The sequence below is a fragment of the Glandiceps talaboti genome, chromosome 13, assembly GCF_964340395.1.
Source record: "Glandiceps talaboti chromosome 13, keGlaTala1.1, whole genome shotgun sequence".
Taxonomy (NCBI): domain Eukaryota; kingdom Metazoa; phylum Hemichordata; class Enteropneusta; family Spengelidae; genus Glandiceps; species Glandiceps talaboti.
This window is the reverse complement of record NC_135561.1, coordinates 9,601,451-9,620,023: the sequence shown is the minus strand read 5'-3', so window position 1 is coordinate 9,620,023 and position 18,573 is coordinate 9,601,451. Positions and strand designations below refer to the sequence as shown.

General features: G+C 35.2%; 1 protein-coding gene across 1 annotated transcript; it reads right to left on the bottom strand.

Annotated features, from left to right (window-relative positions):
- Positions 1-2,773: 2,773 nt before the first annotated feature.
- LOC144444201 (polycystin-1-like protein 2) lies at positions 2,774-15,852 on the bottom strand. The gene is made up of 19 exons (XM_078133618.1): positions 15,807-15,852; positions 15,403-15,573; positions 14,399-14,664; positions 13,799-13,945; positions 12,791-12,922; positions 12,298-12,388; positions 11,641-11,714; positions 10,817-11,062; positions 10,252-10,360; positions 9,909-10,024; positions 9,020-9,269; positions 8,669-8,757; positions 8,040-8,270; positions 7,151-7,482; positions 6,318-6,622; positions 4,542-5,143; positions 3,992-4,127; positions 3,279-3,496; positions 2,774-2,857 (listed from the first exon to the last, which is right to left on the bottom strand). The coding sequence occupies exons 1-19, from the start codon at positions 15,850-15,852 to the stop codon at positions 2,774-2,776; spliced, it is 3,645 nt and encodes a 1,214-aa protein (XP_077989744.1).
- Positions 15,853-18,573: the final 2,721 nt, after the last annotated feature.

Sequence of the window (18,573 nt, the reverse complement as noted above, 5' to 3'; positions counted from 1 at the left end):
TGACAGGAGATATATTTATATGCGTAAATGTAATGAAATATGTAACCGTTTTAAAATATCTATAAAAGATCATAAATAAACTAAATTTATATAGCGTGATACGCTTAAAGAATCATAATAATTTAATGATAATTTTTCTTTTCTTCGATAATTAAACGCCGATTCCGTAGGTTTAATTGCCATGGTACAGTGCTGCTTTGAAGAACTCACGTCTTACCTGAATAGATTGACGTTGGCATTGTACAATGACGTCTCAACAAATACAACTCGTGTATGCAAATCTAACCATGTAGTGTTTATCAAATAGTCAATAATTTCACTGGCTTCATCAGCATTTGATCCTTGTAAATTAATGACAACAACATAGACCATGATAATGAAATGAATAAATCAAATACAAACAACCACCCTGCCCACGAAAATTAACAATTTCAACTACCACAAATTGATTAATTTCATTCAATGCAAAATAATGAAACCTATCAAAAACAACAATAACATCAGTAGAAGCAGCAACAGCAGCAGCAGCAGCAGCAGCAGCAACAACAACAACAACAACAACAACAACAACAACAACAATAATAATAATAATAATAATAATAATACTAATAATGATAATAATAATAATAATAATAATAACATTAATAACAAGAACAATAACATCAGCAGAAGCAACAGAAGCAACAGCATCATCAGCAAGAACAAAAACAACAACTACCCCAAAACAACAATAGCAAAAACAGCAGCAGCAGCAGCAACAACAACAACAACAACAACAACAACAACAACAACAATAACAATAACAACAACAAGAGTAGCAATAATATGACATATCGAAGCACAAATATAGCATAGACATTCTCATATATTTTACTACAGGCGTTATTATTTCGGCCATGATTTTATGGATGTAAATTGATGGTATGATACAACTCACGATTATATGTACTTCTTAACACTAGCAGGGACTCATGTAACCCTTCAATACAACGCCCGGCTCATTTCCCATCAACATAAAAAAAGCTAATTAAATGGTCTGAGGCTAAATGTCCGTACAGTGTCAATATTAATGTATATAGATACCAATCACCAAACAGTAATGCATTGACCAAGTATCGAATGACAAATGTTTTTGAAAAATGAAATTGTCTCCATTTAATATACCTGTAAAGCATAGGATATATATTTCTAAATAAAATACCTACCAAGTTCAGCAACAAATCCCCCTCCTCGGTACAACGTTGACCGTCCATAGTATGGCACCCCATCCAAATCGTCCGATGATCTGTACTTCCAAAATGACAAAAAGCCATCTTCACTCGTTGACTCATTGAATTCACTCCACTTTTCTCCGAACGAACGTCTGTCTTCAGCACCCCATGAATAGTCCACTTCGCAAAGTTCCATGACCTTTGTCATAGGGTAGTGAGGTGTACAAAGTTCTGAAAATGTAGGTATATTGTTGGGGATGAGTAACATACACAAATTGCGCACTATTAGCTAAGATGGCTCAGCTGTACATTTAAAACTGTACGATTTTCCTCGCATAAATTCACAAAAAACTGGCTTGATAACTCTTCATTAAGTATGATACATCACCAATACAATCTCTAAGTACCGTATTTTAAAAAGGGCCTATCCATATGTACAGAAAACTGTGTCTAAAAAGGTTTCGAACTATGACAAATGATTAGGTCTATACTAAACAAAAACTAAACACATCCAAAGGCACTATTGCATGCCAAATATATGTGACATTCTACAAATGGCATCACAGAGTGTAAAGCTCTACTTATTCTTACTTCCTTATTTTAAATCATTCCGTCAATGCGTTGAATATATTATCAATAGTACATTGTACTATTGTCATGAGTATTAACAATGCCAATGTAACAAGGCTTATATGTCATACAAACCCGGTTTAATTCTAAGATGACGTAATCTTGCCGAGCCGACTCTGTAAGTATTCATGTCTGCGACAAACGACCTCATCTCAGCATCCATGATGTCACTATTGTACCATTGTTTTGGATACAACGTTGGTATAAGCGAATCTTGGGTCCATAACCAGAATTCTTCAAAACCAGATTCCAGCTGTATAAATAAGAGGAAATCATACAACTAATGTTGAACAGTTAAATATATCATTGTTAGAAATGTGTTATCTATTTTCTGTTCTATATCTCTTCTAGATTAAGTTTATATAATCTTTAGTTTTGTGTTACATGGTGAACATATAAATTTCAAAAATAATGCCAATGACGTTTTAGCACAAATGGTTATTTATTAATCCATTGTTTTACTAAACTATAACTCTCAGAAAACTTAGTAGATATATATTTTATGCCACTAAACTTAGAAAAGATAATACTAGAATCTCTGAAACTCAAACGGCCTGATGTTGTCTGGTGATCCGTTCATTTTTGTATATTTAAAGTTTGTATTTTTTGGCCGGTGGCCAACAATACTGAATAAACCATTGATTGATTGATACTAAACTATTATATCATTTTTCAGTGTAACTTGCACAAGTGGCATTACCCTGAATAATCTATCATCTAGATACCCCTAGGAACATCACTATCAGCTATTTGTCAGCGTTGTTCGACCACATGTTACATATACTTTGTATATCCAAATTAGATTTCATCATATCACAATATTCGGAATCCCTAGAAATATCCCCACTGTATCCCAAAATTTGCATTTCAAAATGGGTTAATTACGCAATTCCTCCTTCATATCCCCACAAACATCGCTTAAAAAGATCAGATTAATTCTCTTCTATAAGTTTAAGACCTATTTCTAATTTGCATATCAGCAATGGTGTCTTCATGTCACCATCAACGCTTCGTTTCTAGTTTAGGTCTTTTGAGCAAAATTAACGTTTTTGATTTAATTTCTGTTTCTGATGATACGCTTATTTCTCCTGTTATTTCTTTCAAATTTTGATTCGTTATGTCATCTTTAATAGATTAGAAGAGTTTCACAAATGGTTCAATTAAAAGAATGAACATGCATGATATATCTTGAACCCGTCTTGATATTGTGCTACGTGTGAATGTGCGTGACTCGTCAGTATTTGCTATCCTGCGTGAAATCCTCTGCGCACTTTAGTGTAGTGCCATGAGTGATCGATTCCAGATGGCGCTCTGGGCAGGATGCATACACGTGAACGGGGCTATTATCTTTTTTTGTATTAAAACATAGATATGTGCTTCAACATTAATCATATATAGAGAAACGATTGATATACGATAGCTGTGCAATTTCCATACCTGAATGAGTTTTGAATTATTGAAGAAATGCTGTTTTATATTACTTTGCATAAAGTAGGACATTCCGTCCCTATTTCCGTATGCAACTATCAGTAATATAATGACAAAGAAGAAGTAAAATATAATTTCACGGGATATATCCCACATCTTCAGTTCTTTGAATCGCTGTTCCCGTGCAGTCTCGAGTTTTGCTGGATCTGGTGGTTGATACTTTGTTTCTGAAAACAATAATCAAATTGATATGTTGGAGATTTACAAAGATTAATAATTGTTTAAAATCCTTTCATGACTCGAAAGTGATACACTAACTTGCACAAGTGGAAATGGTAGGCAATGTTAAAGGAGCTTGGTCAGCTTTAATTTTAACAGAAACTTTAGTGTTTTAAGCCCTTATTTTGTACTGTAAATTGATTTAAATGACGCCATCATACTCAAGATCATCTTTCGTCAGACCTCGCCAGAACCTATTATTTGTTTACCAACCAGAACCTTACAGTTACAATAAATTCAATATTCAAGTTCAATTATATTCAAAAGTCCTTATTTATTCCAATAATAGAACATTATACATGGAAGGGTAACAGGAAAACTTGGTACGAATAATGGTTGTCACTTTAGCCATTAAAACAAACAACTTGGTAAAAAGAGGAGAAATCAACTATCCTACGTCCGTTCTGTTACATATGATATATATTGACACACCCTACAGTTACCTTTAACAGGAGACGTATTGAGTGTTTTCAAATCTTCGCTTTCTGTTGTGACTTTACTTTCTTCGATTTCAGTATCTTCTTCGTCGTTGTCCGGTTTCTTGAAAATAAATGACAATAACACCGCCAGTACCACAACCTAGAACATGTATAATATGACAGTTTACTACCATGTTGGTGGTTGGTAACTTATACTCCATCGGTCCGTCCGTATACCTATCTGTCTGTCTGTCTGCCTGCCCTGCCCTGCCTGGCTGGCTGGCTGGCTGGCTGGCTGGCTGGCTGGCTGGCTGGCTGGCTGCCTGCCTGTCTGTCTGTCTGTCTGTCTGTCTGTCGTCATGCCAAAGCAAAACGTTGCGTCTTTAACGAGATGATACAATGTCCTGAATATACATATGTTTTATAATCTCTAAACTTACATTCTCTCCATTGTCTATGGTTAAAGTTAGTTTTTTAGATCGTAAACGAAACACTGGTATGTTTACTGCTTATAGCAGCAGTATGTCTTGATAAATGCCACGTATCAAAATGCTTGGACAAATATTTTACTTACTTTTGCGGGTTGCAGGAACAATACACTTTGTAGGAATGATATGATGAATGACGTCAACCATTCAATCGACTTGTCATTCCCCCACTCCATACTGTACAGCACAGTAAAAAATGCCGACCCTAGTACTGACAGAAACACCAATATCCAGGCAATGAAGATACACCAATAGGGAAGCAGGATCGCCTTTTTCCCTTTCTTTTTCTTGAGTGTGGATTTCTTAGTCTTACTAGTATCATTTCCTTCATTGCCAACACTCCCATCCCGTGGTTCTAATTGTGACACAGCTCTTAAGCTTGCCAAACTACCAACACCACTGTCCTGGTCGGAGTTTACTTTAGCTCCGCTATTACAATTTCGGTTTCCTTCTGGATTTGGTGGACTTTCCCTCAGCCCAGACGATTCAGACAGTTTCTTGTACATCAATGCGCCCGATATGCTCTCTTTGAAGGTAACCCTTTTACGAAGGCGTTTACTCAAACAATCGACCTTGGGTTTTCTACGAGTTTTTCTGAATATTTGGACAATGATAAGGTTGACAGGAAACACTACAAGTCCGCTCATAATTCCTACGTATAATTCATGCCAAGTGAAGTGAAAAGGTCCTGCAAAATAAATTAAAGAGATCTGTATTTTAGTATGTGAATGGGTTAATGCCAAAAGGGCCTAAATCAATTTTCTGTGATTTTTCATTTTTAACAATTCTAATTGAAATTTGTTCATGTATGAAATCCGATCTCAGGCAAGGCCAACCTTTATTGTGAAAGCTAACTAGGTAAAAACGCGCATTAAACCCAGCTCAGAGTCAAAAGGGCTTAGCGGAAAAATCTTTGTTTTTGTTGTCTAAAAATGATGTATTTCTCAAAATATCTGATGACATGTCTTATATAGTTTTCTGTGTCTTCTCTTATCTCATCGAAATTGTCCTGGGTGAAGACAGATAGAGTGGACAAACGTGATTTAATTTTCACTTAGAGTCTTAAGGACCTTATGTTGAAATGCGTTTTGTTCTTTCTGCTCAAATAACATTTTGTCAGTTAGGCTCTAGCGGCAGTAACCGTCTTCATATAACAAATATTTCATTTTTCAAGGCTTCAAATCATTATATATAGTCTATCATTATATACCTCATATATTCGAACACCACGCGTTCTATTATTCGGTGTTCGAATATATGAGGCATATATTATTGCTCTGATATTGGGTTATATGCCTTCGGTGCAAGGATACGTACATCAGCGCTCAACTACATGTCGTGCGGATGGTATCCTTGCGCTCAAGCATATAACCAAAAATCAAGGCAATAATATATATATATATATATATATATATATATATATATATATATATATATATATATATATATATATATATATGAACTGACGAAGTGAATACAGCGTATAGTATGTATTTTATCGACCACGAAAACTTTGTATACCGATAATTCTAAATATTTTGAGAGATATTGAGTGTATTTGTGTTACTTTAGCCTTATCTACTCTCGATGTGGTTTGATTCAAGTAAACAAATCTCGACTGCTTCGCCAAATATCAGGATACTGTTAACTCAGTGAGTACATCAACAACCAATCGACCAACCAACCAACCAACCAACCGACCTACCAATCAACCAACCAACCAACCAACCAACCAACCACGGTACCACCCACCCACCCATCATCAAGGTAAGTTTCAAAAACAGATTGAGGCAAAACTTTGATAATTGAACCTGTAAATTAATTTATAAGGATACCAATGTGTTGATGTATGTGTTCCTTACCAAGTGTTATTCCCACGTTGACCTGTACATTATCTTCAGTACGATACCACATACAGTTAGCAATCATTGTTGTATACAGTAAGGACAAACAACATGATAATCGCTGTACACGGGTAAATGTACTTCTAGTCGGTCTTGATAGAATAGAAAACCAAAGATGGCCGTCAGTCAAGTCTTTTTTGGCGGCAGAGGCGAAAAGGTACTGAAAGTTGGTAACTTCATTTTTTCCACAAACTGGAAGTAACCGATCGATCGCCCCATCATCCTCTTCAACAGCTAACCAACGATTACAGATGAAGAAATATCTGTATTTGGAACGGAACAAGCAGTTTATTGAGTTTTACAAAATCTTCATTTCTGAAGCAAATACTGCCATGCATTATTGCTCCGTCACCAGTATACACCTAATTATTGCTTAATTGAAAAGTCAGCATGGAAACTTGGTGTGATAAACTGTGATGAGACAGTAATAACAATTAAAGCATATTTTGGCTATAATTTGAAATGTCTGTCCGTGTAACCTGGTCAAGACAAAGCAGTGACAGTTGAAAGAAACCATACGACGAAGACAATCACACAACTTCAACATATGGAGTCAACGGGGTAGTTTAAATCTGTGTTGCTACTAAGTCTAAATTTATCTTCAGTGAGTTCTGAAATTCGACAACTTCATAGCCATATTCTATATACACACCAGATTGTACTGACTAATTCAACATACTTTCTGTGATATTCACAAAATCACCCACACGCATAACCACTGAAAAAAAAATTTATTTCCTTTTACTGGAGGTGATTACATTCACGGTTTAGATTCTTTGTAAAGTGTTTACCTTCTCCCTGTCTGCAGATCGAGTATTGTAATTTTATCTAAAAACCACGATGCTTGGGCGCCGTGACCGGCGTTGTCATGCCATATTCTCAGATATGTCAAAGGTCCCAACGACTTATTTGTACTCATTGTGAAATTCATGTGAGATGATCGGTCAAATAACTTCCTTTCACCGTCATCCAGCTGTCTGACTCCAGTGTCACCATTGTCTCCAGAAAGCAAGATCTTGACCTTTGACCTTGTTCCAGCACCGCGACCAATGCCAGTGTAGACAGATATTTGATAATAAAAGTGCTGGTCTGTTGTGTTGTCAATTAAAGGCAATGTACTCCACTGTCGTAAGAACGAAAATGTTATTTAAGAGTAGAACCACATATTCGTGGGAAAAAATCAAACAAAAGTAATTTCTTTATTGTACCACTAGATGGCGTACATCGATAATCATTTTAAAATTTGGGCGAAAGAATAGTGTAATTAAAGAAAGACAATTAAAGAGGGAGCAATTGATAGTTATTCTAAAAACGTCTGTCGAAACACAGAGCAACCAACCAATCAGCCAAAAATTAGTCATGTATATTCGACTTTTGCATGAAAACCAAAATGTTATTTCCAATCTTTTCCGTAGACGTAAGAGTGTTTTGAAATTGTTACGTTATTATTACACTTTGGAGAAGAAACATTCATGATAGCGAGGATCAACGTTAGGAAAACGAACCGTGTACATGAAGTTGTGTATCATTATTTCAAGAGACTCAAGTGCTGGAGAAGGCATTTATTAATACCTAATTTCATTCAATGATTGCCGGCTTTTAATATACTAGTCTAATTGGTGTGATCTGAATGCCATTGGTCTATGGATGTCAAGTTTATTTTGTGTAAAAAATGATTACCTTTAGTTTGTCTTCCCTGTCAGCCCTTCTTGCAAAGAATATACAAATAAAGTATACAACGAAGACGGAAAGGACAGTAGAAAATACAGCTGCGTTGCTACCAAGGTTTTCAAACTTCTTGAATACTGTATTGAAATTGATTGAGTTCGGTGGTGTAAAGAAACCAGCTCCAAATGACGTCAGGTGATTACACAGACATTCAGTGTACAATGTGTTGGTCTTGTCTGATACCTGTTATAATAGTATGGTGATTAATTGTTATATTGTGTTGACTCTGCTACTCAGATTTAACTACTGTCCCACCCTATCCCCTCCTCTCCCTCCCTCCCCTAGGCCTCTCCGCATTCATCCTCTCACCCATCCTCCCTCCCTCCCGCTAACCAACCAACCAACCAACAAACCAACCAACCAACCTTATCAACTAAACGCTAAATCATACATCCGTCCATTAATCAAGCCACCAATCAATCTACAAGTTAGACTGGTCGATCATTCGGTCAAATAACATCCAGCAACAATGTACCGGCACTAATTGTAAAGGCATCAAGCTACAAACCTAACCTTTACCTATATTAAAACCACTTTATTACATCTGCTTCAACTCCAACCTTTTAAAAATCGTTACTCACCTTACATCCGTCCGACTTCCATTTATCGCTATTTCCATTTCTGTACCGACAAGAAGTCGTAAATACCCGAAGTGTAAAATTAAATATGCCTGGGAAAAGGAAAAGAAATATATATATATATATATATATATATATATATATATATATATATATATATATATATATATATATATATATATATATATATATATATATATATATATATATATATATATATATATATAACATGAGATTTAAGCTTAGAAGCTCTTAACTATTGTAAAATGTCCTGTTGCAAATAAAAGTATAAATGTCTTGCAAATTTCTATCTCTCTCCTGGCTGTTGATCACTGACAGTTGGTTCTTTCTTACCTTGAATAGAAGAAACACCGACATAATATTCACCAGGAATAACTAATTCGTCTGCCGATACGACCAGTGTATATTGTGACTCATCAACTGCAACATTAACGTCATCGAATTCTGATGGCAATGTTTTGATGATGTCATAGTCATACGGAGACGGCCTTTTCCCTTTCTTGATGTAGACGATAAATGTGTCACTGCTTGGCATTGAAAGTGGTTGTACAATCACATATAAATGGCTCTCTGTTTTCGAAATCTGAAACAAAATGTACATCGTAAGGATTTAGAGTAAATTTAACAGAGACAAATTGGTTATATGAAACATTGGTAAACAATGTCGCTTCTTAGAAACGATATAGGTTCGATTTTAAAAAGTACGAAAAGGGACTTTGAAATACCATTTCGTTAGTTCTTAAATTTAACATTGTAAGAGTTTTACTTGAACGCTTAAGAATTTTTATCTACACGCTTAATACACCATATATAGTGTTGCTCTTTTCATTGTTTTGTGTGATAATATACCCATCTGTACCAAGTGGACGATTGAGCTTGTCGAAAATTCATGCTACATTTTTAATATAACGTTTTCAAATGACTCGGATTAGAGTGACGAATGGATACACGATTACCCAATCATATATATATATAAAGAAAGTCAAGTAGGGTTTTTCGTCTCTACAAGCCTGTTTCGTGAGTAAATCACTCGTCAGGAGATGCTGATGCACACACACACACACACACACACACACACACACACACACACACACACACACACACACACACACACACACACACACACACATATATATATATACACATATGAGCGTTTCGTTATGTACATGTATACACAATTGCATTTCATTGAATTCATTTCAGACACAATATCTAAACTAACCTGTACACTGCCTATATACATTTCATCACTATCTAAAAATTCAGGCGACAGGACGGTGATGTTTTCATCTCTTGGATTGTTGAATGTAATCCTGATATCTTCAGCAAGATTGTTCACTGCAAGAAAATATGGAACGATGAAATGTGAACAGTACATGTTAAAATATATATTTTGTGTACAGGAAAAGAAAGTAGTGCTAGTACTGTCACTCAAGGGAAGTGTCTGTTCCTTTTCCATGTGTGAGAAAAAAGAAAGAAAGTTATCCTACCATTTGCTGCATTCCCATCCACCCATCCACCCGTCCGCCCGTCCTCCGTCCGTTTGTCAGTCCCAATATTCCTACCTGCGATTTTATTCCCATCTTTGTGAACGAAGTCGAGGCTAACAATAGCCGACGAAACATCGGAATTTGACTCCTTCTGCAGCCAGGGACTTGATGGGAAATATTTCATCTGACAAAATATAAGAATTGTGATATAAGAATAACTCGAACTATTCCAAGACTATTATTCAATTCTTTGATAATCATCTAACACATTCATCTTATTCTATTCGTTCAATGTACAGATGACCTATGCATTGCATTGGACTATATGGGGGTGGGGTGCCTACGGTGTGAAAAAGATCGGTATTTAACATCATCTGTTAGTTATCATGCGAAGTATATGTCGCTGCATGGAACTACCTGATTAAAGGGCTAATCAAGGAGAAGGCGCTGTAGATTATCTTTTATCTATCATATTTCATGATCACACCAAGTGTGTTTATCTTTACATCCGGGCCCTGTGGTTTATCTATCGGGAGACCATATTCCTCAAGGCTTAATGTTTTCTCAAGGCAAGTAGCAACACACTAAGGTAGCCACTACGTTAAAAGAATTGGATTTAAAAAGTAACAATAATACTAACAACTGTGTCTACGTATTCATCTTCGATATTGTTGGGGAAGAGTTTTGACGCTGAAGGGAGCGCAAACGCCGTCTTTTCAATAGTTAATGTCCGTTCACCAGCATTCGCTATTGTTGTTCTTTCAAGGGTTAGAGACATTGAAGGACTCTTCATTTGTACAGCTGACTCTCCGGGCGTCTTTGTTTCTAGCACACGTCTCGAAATTGAGTCCACCGCCCCAAGAAGTTCGTCAACTATTGTATGTGCCTAGTGTAATAGTAATAAGACATTATTTTAGCAAATTTGTCTCTATAGTTTTATTTCAATTACAGTAAATATGATTATACAAGTATGATTGTACAATAAATGAAAATATGCAGAAAATATTGAGAAATGGTTAAAGCACCAATCTCCATTGTTCCAATAACATATGACGAGAGGCAGGACAGTTTCTCTTCGAAGAGATGCGTCGCACTCATTTTATACTGGTTCAGCTTCTATTCCATGCAATTTTGCATGGAATTGACTCTTACAGGTCGATTTATCTTCCCTCTATATACAATTTGATTAGGTTGCATTGTTGCACACATGTATACAAGTGAATAAATCATCATCTCGAATAACATTAACTTGATAATATCTTCAATTTGACATTTTGACCTAACCCTACTTGCAAATGGAAAACTCTATAAAGTACATATCTGAATGATTTAAAGTTTTGAAAGAATTTTTTGGCATGCTAGTTGACGTCAATTATCATGACGTTGGAAAACAAAAATCCCAACGTTGAAAGTAGTTCAATAAAAAAATGATATTAACCAATATAGGTGTGCATTATTTCTAACCTGTGAATAGTCAGCTGTGGTTGGTTCCTCCTCGACAAAACTAGCCAATATATTGCTTACTGAGTTTGTTATATCTGTTTTGATAGATAAAGACTGAGATGCAATTACAATTGATCTGAAAGGCGACATTCTTGTGAAAAAAGAATAACACGCACACACGCACGCATACACACACACATACTCATACATACATACATGCATACATACATACATACATACATACATACATACATACATACATACATACATACATACATACCTGTAATAACGTTTTATTTTGATCTGCAAAAATGATTTAAAAAGCCATCTGGAATTTGTTTTTAGATCTCGTTGAGGTTTGTTGATTGATTAATCGCAACCCCATAAAGATAAGCTGAATATAGGGTACTGGTAAGTATTGTGAGTTTACCATAAATGAGAGATTGTGGACGGCATATTATTGTCAGGTTAAAATTAGTACAAATAATGTTCAACGAATTTAAAATAACACAACATAACTTAAATCCCTGCGTGCGTATGCGACCTCATTCACACTTACGTGCATGTATGTTTATCTCACTTTCTATTGCTTATTAGATAATTGTCTCCAGCCTCGCTGACTTATAAGATTAAAAGATTCTATGTCTTCGTACGAAGTTATATCGCTTTCCATCTTACCTTCGGCTACTGGAATGAGATCTTCTTGCTCAATACTTTCTGACTTGGCTATAGTGGAAGACAAGTCTTTGATGACAGCAATTGCCGAAGTCTAGTTTAAGATGAGATGAACAAAGTATTTATTTTGTGACCAAGTAGCCGATATTCGATCAGTTATGGTACTGGCTCATATATGGTTGCATACATTGAAGGTACACATACGTGCACGTGTACACATTAACAGAGACAGTTGTTATAACACAACAATGTACGGAACGATGGGAATTGAGAAAATAGGAGTCGATAAAGAGAACGTGGTCCTACCTGTGATTTTTATTACAAATAATAAAAAGTATTAAAATACAAAAAAGAAAAAGAAAAGAAAGAGAACGTGGTCCTAAACCAATACTTATATAGCATACACTACAATACTGCATAACATAGCAAAAAACTGTGACGTATTTAAATTTAACACCAAACAGAACAGAACAATAACTTTTGTAGACCACCACACCTTTGCTTCTGTTGAAAGTTCATCCTGTACATTTGTGAACACAAGGAGAGTGTTTGCTGCTTGAGGTACGAACGTCTCAGACATTTGCTGGGACACCAATGTTTGCAAGCCAATTAATCCAGCCTCTCTTGCCTATAGGGTAACCAGAACATTCAATTTGGTAGACATCGTTATGATACACATGAAACTCGTATCTATCCATTGATCCATGCATGCATGCATGCATAACATACATACATACATACATACATACATACATACATACATACATTCATACATACATACATACATACATACATACATACATACATACATACACACGCACACACACACATACATACATACATACATACATACATACATACATACGTACATACGTACATACGTACGTACGTACGTACGTACATACATACATACATACATACATACATACATACATACATACACACATACACACATACATACATACATACATACATACATACATACATACAGACATACATACATACATACATACATACATACATACATACATACATACATACATACATACATACATACATACATACATAGAGCTGAAAAGTAAAACCTTTACTTTACCTGGATATGTGTATCAGAATATCCTTGATCAGTCTCGGTTTCAGTCTGAGTAAAATAGTAGGGAAGTTCATTAGGGCTTTTCATTTCAAAACTAGGAGACGGAGTTATTTCTTTAAATTCATGACATAACTACAAAGTGTGACTTACTTGGATATATAAAAATTGATTTGTAAAATTATCTCCAAATACCCAAGAGTACATCCAGACATTAGACTAAAACAGAACTAATAATAATGATGGATAGCAAGAACTTGAAGAAGACCGAATCATTTGCTGTATGAGTGATTTATTTATGGAGTAGTCAAAACGGCAAATCGTTCAGTTTAGTATTCATCAGAATTCCTATGAACTACATTTCTTAAATTACCAAAAAATGACAAATTTAATGTTTATAAACACTAGACGTACTTTTGAATTCAACACTGATGCGGTCACAGATAATAAAGCCAATGCACCAACACTGTCGTTTTGTCTGAGATATTCAGACAAGGCACCATCTTCGTTAACAACATCAGCTACGATTGTGTCCATCGCATTGCTACTTGGTGCATTTACCTGTAAAATCGTTTGAGTAAAATTTGATTTGTATGTAAAATATCAAAAGAACCATTGAAAGTGGACAAATGGTAATTACGACAGAGAAATGCACAAATTCCCGATACTATAACTTTTGTCCATACACAGGACCCTATACCTTCATACACAGTCGTTCATGGCGCCATAATCCCGTAGCGCCACCAACGTCGAAAGACCCCTGAAGACCATCATGGCGCAGATTGTCGTTGACCAACAAATGGGGTTATAATCAATTTATACACATTCTTGATACGTTTTATTTGATAACGTATGGAACAAATATGCGAAAACATTGCAATGGTGTCACTATATTGTTACTGTGCATTCAAACCTTTCACTTGGAAATAAGCAATTTGCAATTGTATTTGACAACACTGGGGTACATATAGGAAGCATTTTTGGATAAGAAGAGCATGCAACATTTTAAATTACCTTCACAACAATGTTGTGCTCAGCAAAAGCATCGAAACCGTCATACAATCTGATTACTACGTCAAGTGCATAGTCATATTCAGCTTTACCCATCGGTAACTGCAACATATCTTTACTAATAACTCCCCCGGTCACATCTTCCCGTTTTGATGGTATTGTTGTATTTGTTCCTCTGATTGTAGCAAAGAATTTGAATGAGGTGATGCTTCCATCTTCATCATAAGCGTCTGGGCATTCCAACACAAAATGTGTTTCAAATACAGTTCCTAAAATCAATGCAAATCGAAATCGATTTAATTTACATAAAACTATATTCGTGTAACGCATAATCTATGAATGACAATGAAAGTTCAGCTGTCTGTTATTAATATTGTTATTGTTTTTTTTTATTCAAACTAAGAAACAACTACATTGCTTTCCATTTTACGTCTTTTCAAAAATGAGAAATAAGCTAGCTTTTTTCGGCAGACGATAGTTAGTCTGTGGGCTATCAACTGACCGTTAATATGCATAGCTGATGTAATTTCTTTGGTTCCTGCTAATGCTTTCTCTAGGTTCATTATATATATATATATATATATATATATATATATATATATATATATATATATATATATATATATATATATATATATATATATATATATATATATATATATTTATGTGTGTGTGTGTGTGTGTGTGTGTGTGTGTGTGTGTGTGTGTGTGTGTATATATATATTGTAATGAAGCGCCAGCTGATTACATAAATTACATTAAATCTTGTCTGCTACAACAGCAAAAATGGCAGCATTGTTTATATCAGCCAAATTGTTCCAAAAAAAATTCAGATAGAAGACCTGAATTTACAAAAAATATAAACTACATAACTTATGATTGAAACACATCCCTCAACATTTTATAAGTACCAGCGATACTTGTAACCCCATTTCATTCGGTACATTGAAATCCTGAAGAGACGGTTGACAGATTACTAACGAAGACAACTAAGTCATTATACATACCTTCGTGTGGGGAGATTTCACATTCTCCTGTAATAGGGGGTGTGTTAACACTGAAAGCATAGGAAGCAGTGGCGAAGTTGTAAACAGGATGTGATGCCAGAAGATAGAGAATGTAATCCTCCCCATATTCCAACTCATCTTTATCAATTGACAGATATGACGATGTTGTTCCTAGATAACAAAGTCAAAATTAAGACAAATATAACAGTTATGATATGGCAAGTACATCGTTTACCTCAAACATACCGTTTGCCAGGACATTTCCCAGTTAACAGTATACGGTGCAACAGAGCAACCTAAACAATTCAAATGGTAATGGCGAAATAGTATGACGTAAAACCACATGACTATAAATATGTAGGCCTGCATGCGAGTTACATTCTTCCTAGCTATCAACTTGATACGTTTCAGTGTATAGCTCATATGTTGAGGTTTAGATATTCTAATCATGTTGTTCTTCTCTTCTAAAACCAAACTTCATTAGACTTTTCTTGCCAAAATAGTTTTTCATTCTCTCTCTCTCTCTCTCTCTCTCTCTCTCTCTCTCTCTCTCTCTCTCTCTCTCTCTCTCTCTCTCTCTCTCTCTCTCTCTCTCTCTCTCTCTCTTACTCTCTCTCTCTCTCTCTCTCTCTCTCTCTCTCTCCCTCCCCCTGTCTCTCTCTCTCTCCCTCCCTTCCTCCCTCCCTCCCTCCCTCCCTCCCTCCCCTCTTTCTCTCTAGATAGATAGATATATAGGTAGATAGATAGATAGATAACCCAATTTTAGCAATCCATCCCTATAAAGTCAAATATTAGTAATAGTTGCATGATATCCACACAGTAGGATGGTTTCTTCTTCTTTCCTTTAAATGCCCAACTATAAAGACGTGAGATCAGTAGAAGCTGTTTACACATGTCTCTGAATTGTGTGCACATGTTTCATCGAAATGATGATGACTAACCTGTTTTTGTTTTGTCATCCAATAACGTCTTCCACTCTTCTTGGTCTTCAGAAATCTCACGGCTTAAAGCCCATTGTAAGTCTGGATTGAAATGATCTGGGCAATTAACACAATTTATGGATGCCGACATCTTACGCCTTGGATTGTAGTGATCTTTGTCACAGTTTTTTAGGCAGCTGAAAAACAAAAGTGATTGCAATGAGTAAATCACCAAGGTACCTTTAGCAAAAAGATGTGTGGATTTGATATTACGAAGAGTCTATGTTATTCTTCTTTTTATACAAAATTGAAATGCAGTTCTCTGAGATAGCATGCATATTTGCAAATAAGATTGTGTGTGGGCTTATTTCATTTCAACACATCGATGTTATGGCCTAAGCAATTTGATGTACTCGAAATAGCTGACTTTGATTAAGATGTTAAACGATTTGCTGAGTGCATTATGAAGAAAAAATGATGAACAAATTTATTATTCTAGGGATATTCTGTAAAGCAGGACCATTCTCAATTAAGAAGTTATTGAACTGCATGAAATAATACCGGGCAAGGAATACAAATATCCTTGTATGATATATCCCTGTCGAATATAAATAAAAGTATCTCCTTTTTGGCTAAAATCAATCTTTCCCGAATACCATGCACAGTATTATCCAGTATTACCATACAATAATATATGGTATTAATAACATTTGCCAACATGATGTTATTGAAATGTATATGTAAAATAACGCGAAGGCAGATAACTCTTATTTACCTTATTTCAATTAGTAGGCAATTTATCTCATCACTCTCGTCATCGCAATCAGGATCGTTATTGCACACATTTGTACTGTCAGTGCAGCTTCCATCATCACAACGGAAATTGAAGGGGAAGGAGCAGGCTGTTTACAAAACAGAGAGAAGATTCACACATATGATAATTCTGGGAATAAGGGATCAAAATATAAAATGAATTAGGATTTGTAATGTATTCAAGGAAATGGATGCATTTGGTAGACTATAGGTATAATTATCAACTTAAAACATACCCATTTATCAATGATGGAGGATTATATTACACGCAATGAAATCACTGGATCAAACGACATATTTAATATGATGCGATATTTTTAATATATAGTTACATTCTTGACCACACTGTTTATGGTTTCTATTTTGTATACGAAATCATTTTCTTTGTAGATGGAACTTGGGCAGTTATATGCTCTTTTTAAACAAGAAAATTAAATTGAAAAAATCTTTGATAAGAATTTACATACCTTCACAATTAAGTTCATCATTCTCATCAAGGCAGTCAACTAGACCATTGCATAATAAATTACGATGAATACACTTGTTCTCTCCTGGGCATTGGTATTTATGCCAGCCGCAGAAGGGTGTCGGCACAGGAATAGTTGTATGTGGTTCTGAAGTTGTTGATTTGGTTGTATGCGGAATCCCTGTCTCGGGTGGTTGTTCAGTAGTTGGTAAGGCTAAAGAAAGGAAGGTGGGATTAAAGGTAATATTACTTATTTCGAAATCGCTAACAAACCTTTCAAAATTCCAGAAGTTGACTGAGAAAATGATACTGAAATGAAAATGAGAAGTTACTTTATGTAATAATAATAGATTACGCAATGACTAACGGTATTTTGTTGATTGAGAGATTTATATATATATTGATATATAAGTGACACAGTTGAGGGAGTCTTGTCACCTATATGTCCTCTGATACAAAATTACTAAAATAGTTCTCTTGCAGCTGATTTAGGTAAAATCACACAGTTTTATTATTTACAAATTGTAACTATAATAGGGCAAGTTTCCTCAGAAATGCAATTATTTTAAACTGAATTTGCCATCTGTAAAGAAAGATTTGTGATTTGACTGTCAGTGAGTATCTGGAAAATAAACATCTTAGTATGTTATATTTATAACTGAATATGCCAATTTTGTCATAGGCATTTCTTAGAAAACACATATGGACTTTTCGACACATGCTCACGCATACATTGTACATACTGTACATACACATAAGGGGATGTAGGGGGGGGGGGGGGTTAGAGCCAAAAGATCCCACCTCCATTTTTTTCACTTTTAACATTTCTAATGTTGTTCATAAATCATTGCTGACCCCAGAAAAGGACAATCTTTATTTTAAAAGATAACTAAGTAAAAATGTGAATAAAAGTTAACTCGGCGTCGAAGGGGGTCAAGTGCAAAAAGAAATGTTTTTTCTAAATTGACATAT